At 41.1% G+C, this 6,089-nt stretch overlaps 1 protein-coding gene across 1 annotated transcript in view; it reads right to left on the bottom strand.

Annotated features, from left to right (window-relative positions):
- The window catches only part of LOC144685949 (organic cation/carnitine transporter 2-like), a 141,378-nt gene extending 135,688 nt beyond the window's left edge, over positions 1-5,690 (bottom strand). The window contains exon 1 of the mRNA XM_078551007.1: positions 5,233-5,690. Coding sequence (XP_078407133.1) covers positions 5,233-5,622 — 390 coding nt within the window. The 5' untranslated portion in view covers positions 5,623-5,690. The remainder of the gene's footprint in view (positions 1-5,232) is intronic.
- Between the last annotated feature and the right edge of the window lie 399 nt (positions 5,691-6,089).

Genomic DNA, 6,089 nt, shown 5'->3' on the forward strand with positions numbered 1-6,089 from the left:
GAAATGCACTTATTTGCTCAATTTATTTTATATGTGATTTTAATGATATATAAGGAAATGAAAACTATGTGGCTATGCACATAGAAGCATTCTGACTGGTCAAGTCCTTTGTTAGATAATTTTAATTAAATGTTGCAAACGATCTGTACAGCTAGTAAAAACATTGCCTAACAACTCTTTTTTTCAAAGATTCATCCATCACAATTAGGATTTATTGGGATTGAGCCTGTGCTGGAACAAATACTCCAACCAACAAGGTACACAGGCTGCCATTCACTATATTTCACAGATTTTCATTTAGTTTGAAAAATAAAAGTTAACTTCCTCTGAAGTCCTAGGAACTTGGTTGAGGCAGCTGAAGATGCAGCAGGTTATTATTGTGTTCTGGGAATTAGTCCACCTAGTAGGAGAAAAACAGAATTCTTTCTAGAGACCAGTCTTGGAGAGAGATGGTGAGAGGCAGGCTGCTATCGCATGGAGTCCTGCTTCTCTTCAGAGGTTAAAACAGAGACTGAAGATGGAATTCAAAAGCTGCATCGTTAAAGCAATTCAAACAGCTCAAACCTTGGCCATGTGAAAGAATAGTTTTGGGTGAAACTATTCAGCTAATGAGGTGCTCTAGGTAAAACCCATTGTGTTTAGAGCCATTGCCACCACATTGGAGATGATGGGCCCCAAATAGCTGCCTTTGTCCAGAGCTGTTTGCTGCAGACTTATTGTCTACAGATCCTTTCTGTTAGCTGGCTGGAATGTTTAGACAATACAAGTCACACTCCAGGAGGATGATATGTTAACCTTTTGTCCATTGGAACTGTTTCGAATCTTCCAGAACTACCAACATGTGATCAGCTGCAGCCATTTTATCAGCCCAGCAATTGTCCATTTTGAAAAACAGAATTTCAACAAGAGAATATGGAAGAGAAACAGATTTTTAAGATGTTTTTTTCTCCATGACTTATTGGCACGACAATTTAGATAGCTTTTTTTCCTTCACTTTTTCTTTACAAAATTGTAAATTACTTCATCTTAATATCTTGTAAAGAGGTACTTTCAATTGTCAATATTGCCAAACTTGTCAAATGTTCCTGACTCATCGTATTTTACAAATAATATTTTAACTCATTTCAGTACAGAAAAAGAACGTTCACCAGAAGCATTTGTGACAGGTATCATTAGAAAATATTTTCCAAATGGTTTCTACGTTTGGAAAGGTTGCCTGCAAACTGTCACATACAAGTCTATACAAATCAACTGGTGAACTCGAAGAACAGACCTCATCATTTTTGATAAAATGAATGAAATGTTTCACTTCATCTTCAAAAAGACATGTGTCTATGTCCTCGCGGTAGAATTCACTTAATTTCTCACTGTAGCAGCTTTTAGCTTTTTTGTCCACACTTCTGTCATAAAACACGCAAAATAAATCAACAGGTTCTTTAGAGATTCACCTCTACTCTGCGATTGCACCATTATTGTGTCACAAATAAATCTGAGACTCAACGATGATCTTCTCTTTCTCTTTTAAATTGATTTCATTGTCTGTAGTTTCATCGAAAAATAACTTGCTGCTTTCGTAATGTTTCTCATCAGATATATCAGAAGGGCCTATATTTTCTGCTTCTGTTAATGTTAGTGCCGCTGTTTCCACCAGGCTATAATCATTACAATCTTTCATGACAAAACCTTTAACTGAGGCTAACAATTGTGCAACATTCAATAAATCTGTGTCAACTTGTTGTAGCGATTTGCTGACAGCATTAATTCTTTGAAATAAACGGTTCCACAAAAGAGTGAAAACAGCAATATTCTACATTTCAAACTTCTTTGCTTCAGTTTTCGCATGTGTTTTTCTGAATTTGATGCGGCCATGTCTAATGAGGTTTCCTTTATATCATCATTGCTCATTTTCAAGCCAAAACAGCAGCTGGACAAGTAGACCACCTGGTATCACAAATTCTCTTGACTGTCCATCATTTATCATTTGCCTGCTCCAAGCACGATTGTAGCAAACTATACTCTACTGATGCGTGGAAACCGAATAAAAGGAGTACATGTTTTGAACAAAGTCAAAGAAATGAGTAGCTCCCTCACAAGATTTGGCTCCAGCGTTGCGGATTAAATTTAACGAGTGGCTGGGACTTGCATTGTTCAGTCTTGCCAATAGGCCTGAGTATTTCCCTGCCACAGTTGAAAGCTCTGCCCACGACAATTTTTGATGTCCAAACCTAAGTTTGCAGTGATTTCCAAAACAGTTGTCTCTAGACAGAGGTGTGGGATTTTCGCGGGACAAAACAAAGAAATCGCTCTACAACTTCATCATCGCTGGTCACATGTCTAAAAAGTAATGCTAATTGGTCTACATGATTCACATCTGGTGTTGAATCGACTATTATGGAATAGTGCTTGGCATCCTTTACTTCATCACTGAATTGGTTTCTGAGCCGCTCTGCCATTATAGTGATGAATTCGTCGTAGATTTGGTGCTTTAAAAAGCTGATCTTCCCTGAGCCACAATACTAATAACTTTTCAAATGTTCTTTGAGAAAATGGTCAAGGCAGGCTAAAAAATTACCTTTTCGATTTGACAATGACGGCTCATCATGTCCTCTTGGATATTATCCCAAAGAAAACAGCAGTTTGACACTGGCAACAACGTAGCACAGCACTTCCCTCCAACAAGAACATTCCTTTTCAAACTGAGCCGATAACAGAATCAATTCTTCCAGATAATTTGCATCTTTGAACAAACTTACACATAACATTAGTATGAACTGTGGAAGCTTCATGATCAGCAATATCTCTTGCAATGTTTCTTCAATTAGTGTGCCCGTTGATGAATGTTTGTCTTCCTTTACTATGCTTAGGGAATAATATGCAAACATAACAGTAGACTGCTTTAGCGGTTTCCGAAAAAATCAATTTCTCATTTCTGTCGTTTCATTTTTCTTCATCCTCAGAAAATGGGACTCATGAAAACCTCTAAGTTGCTTTCAGCCTCCAACCTCATACTCTTTTCTCAAATTTTCCATATTCCCTACATTTTTCAGTATATTTAGTAAGAAATATTCTACCATATACAATGAAATAGATTTTAGCCTGAATGCGATGTCTTCAGGGGTAGGTTTCTTCCCTTACTTTGACAAAATTACCAACATTTTGTAGTTCCATTGTCACTTCAGAGTCCACGTGTTCAACTTTTGCAGTCATTGTGGTTTCCCCACAACTCGGCAAGTGATCAGATAATTTAGGTGTTCCCTCACCCATACTTTTTGATGAATGCCCACTATTCAATACTTCAAGCTTTTTAAAATAAGATGACAAACAGTCTGTTTTGCCTCTTTTTGTCTTCTTGCCTCGTCCTAATTCTTTTTGTGTTTTTTACTACAGATTCAATGTTGCTTCATATTGCCAAAAAACTGACCTTGATTTTAGGTAATTAAAAATGTCTGACAGGGCAGGGTTTCACACAGTCAATCCTGTGTTTTTATCAGGCTCTGCAAAAACAGGATTTATCTTTCAATTATGTAGCTGTGATTCTGATCTTAGGTTTCCTATCACACTCTCCCTCCACCCCCCCCCCACACCCCCGCCCACCGCCTCACACATTCTCTACCCCACCCCCCACTACCCACACACCTGTCCCCCAACCACCCTCACACTTTCTCTCTCCCCCATCACCCTCAAACTCTCTCTCTCCCCCACTACCCTTACACTCTCTCTCCTCCCTCACCACCCTCACACTTTCTCTCTCCCCCATCACCCTCAAACTCTCTCTCTCTCCCCCACTACCCTTACACTCTCTCTCCTCCCTCACCACCCTCACACTTTCTCTCTCCCCCATCACCCTCAAACTCTCTCTCTCTCTCTCTCTACCCCCACTACCCTTACAATCTCTCTCCTCCCTCACCACCCTCACATTTTCTCTCTCTCTCTCACCTCACCTGGGGTCCACTGCCTCGCCTGGCCCCCATCCACCTTGTCTAGGCTCTGTTGTCTCACCTGGGGCCTGCTGCCTCGCCTGGGGCTCAGTGCCTCACCAGGAGTCCGCTGCGTTACAGCACCTGGTGCTCGCTTATCCCTTTTAAATTTTCCTTCTTCAAAACTTGGCCCATCAGCAGCAAATGCAGGGCAAAATCAGCCTATGTTTGGATGAGCAGCTTTACTGCATTTTTCAAAGGTCAGTCGCTTGAATGACGAACAGTTTGGCAGATCGCATACCAGTCAGCTTGAAGGTACTGGAGCAGTGCTCCGGCAGGCTCTGGCACCATCCTGCATTTTCAGGCCCCCCCCCTATTGTTTGGGGGGGTCTCGTGCCACGGCACACAATGTGTTTCATTGTAAATGGAACCCTAGCCCCCAACTAACTGTAAATCTGCTACTACAATGTATACATTTATTGCAATTCCTCTGCAATTGTTTGGTTTCCCTTTCACAAAGATACTTTTGTTTCTTATGTTTATTATCTTGTATTCAATGGACACATTTTTTTTACTTGAGAGCGCATTTTGATGCCAGGAAACGGTTTAAAATGCGTTCAGATGAAAGAAAAAGTACTGCGGATGCTGGAAATCTGAAAGCGAAACAGAAAATGCTGGAAAAACTCAGCTGGTCCAGCAGCATCTGTGGAGAGTCCAGCTCTGAAGGAGTCACATGGACTCCAAACGTTAACTCTTTTTTTTTTCTCCCTCCACAAATGCTGCCAGACCTGCAGAGTTTTTTTCCCCCCAGCATTTCCTGTTTTTGTTACATGTAATCATTTTGGCTGTATTTTTTGTGTGTGTGTGGGGGTGCATCATTAGTTAGTACAAGATGGGAATTTGATCTACAGGGGACAAAGAAAGACGTCACGGCAACTATATGTTATCGCCTTCTGGTGGCTGGGAGCCCATTTTGTATCATTGTGCTGTTTCCTTTCCGCTGTGTTAAAACTCAACGTGTCCACCTCCTTAACGCTATTGTGATCCTGTGTGATTTTATATGCCAACCTGAAGGATAAACACAGGCTACTGAGGCAGGATTTAAAATTCAAGCATCAAATGTTGAGTAACCCAAAGACACCAGAGTAAAAGATTAAAATATGTCTGGTCCGAGGCCATGCAAGATAAAGAATTGCAAAGTCACGTTTGGGTTCAAATGCATCGGCTCGGTTTTACAAATCGAAATATATTATAAAACAATAACCTATTCTCAGGCTAGTGCCGGTGTATTCACTGCATCCCTTCCGGCACTTACCTCACTGACGATGGTGGAGATGTACTGATCCTTACTGTACTCCCAGCCATCCAAACAGGGCTCCTGTTCTACCTCAGACATGTTGAAAGAATCTGGGTCACGAAATGTCTCCGAAAGATTCACTATCGCATCCAGCCGGTACCGTCTACATTTGCTGTACAGGAGTTTGCCTCTCTCTTGCTCCAGAGGGATAGTCCGATTCATCCACGCTTCACTCAGATTGAGATTCCCGGGAATTGAGCAGCGATGCTCTGGAACATCCCCGACAAAAACAATAGACATTCCGCAGAAACCGTTGGGAAAGATGCTGAGGCTCAAGAGGAAGAAGATCATTTTCTGGTAGGGTCCCCATTCTCCGAGAAAAGCGGTGATTTCATCGTAATCCCGCATGGTTAGTGACAGCGAGAGGACTGGCAGCGAATTTCTTCGTCAAGCTGCGGCAATGTGCTGTTGGAGAGTAGACCGGAACTGCAGCCTTGAATTGTTTCAAACTCTGCACTGATAGCTCCTCCCAATCCAAATGTACTCTTAAAGGGGTTCTTTTAACAAACAACTTGATTGCCAAAACTGAAGCGTTTTTATTCTTTTGGCAAGAGAAACATCCTGCTATTTTTTGTAACTTCAAAAAGATACTATTACAAAGACTCAAGATTCTGTTTACATATTGATTATTGACAAGGAATGGAAAATAAATTTTAAAATGTAGTGGGGTAGGCTGTGTGCGATATTGGAACAGTCATTCCACAATGCAGGAGTTATTTTCTTCCCCCTGGAATTTACCTTATCTTGGAGGAAGTGTTTGGGACAGCATTTGGTAGTTCCCCTGCTGTCCAAACACAGTGAGTTTCAGATGTCCC

Source organism: Cetorhinus maximus, chromosome 10, assembly GCF_964194155.1.
Source record: "Cetorhinus maximus chromosome 10, sCetMax3.hap1.1, whole genome shotgun sequence".
Classification (NCBI taxonomy): Eukaryota; Metazoa; Chordata; class Chondrichthyes; order Lamniformes; family Cetorhinidae; genus Cetorhinus; species Cetorhinus maximus.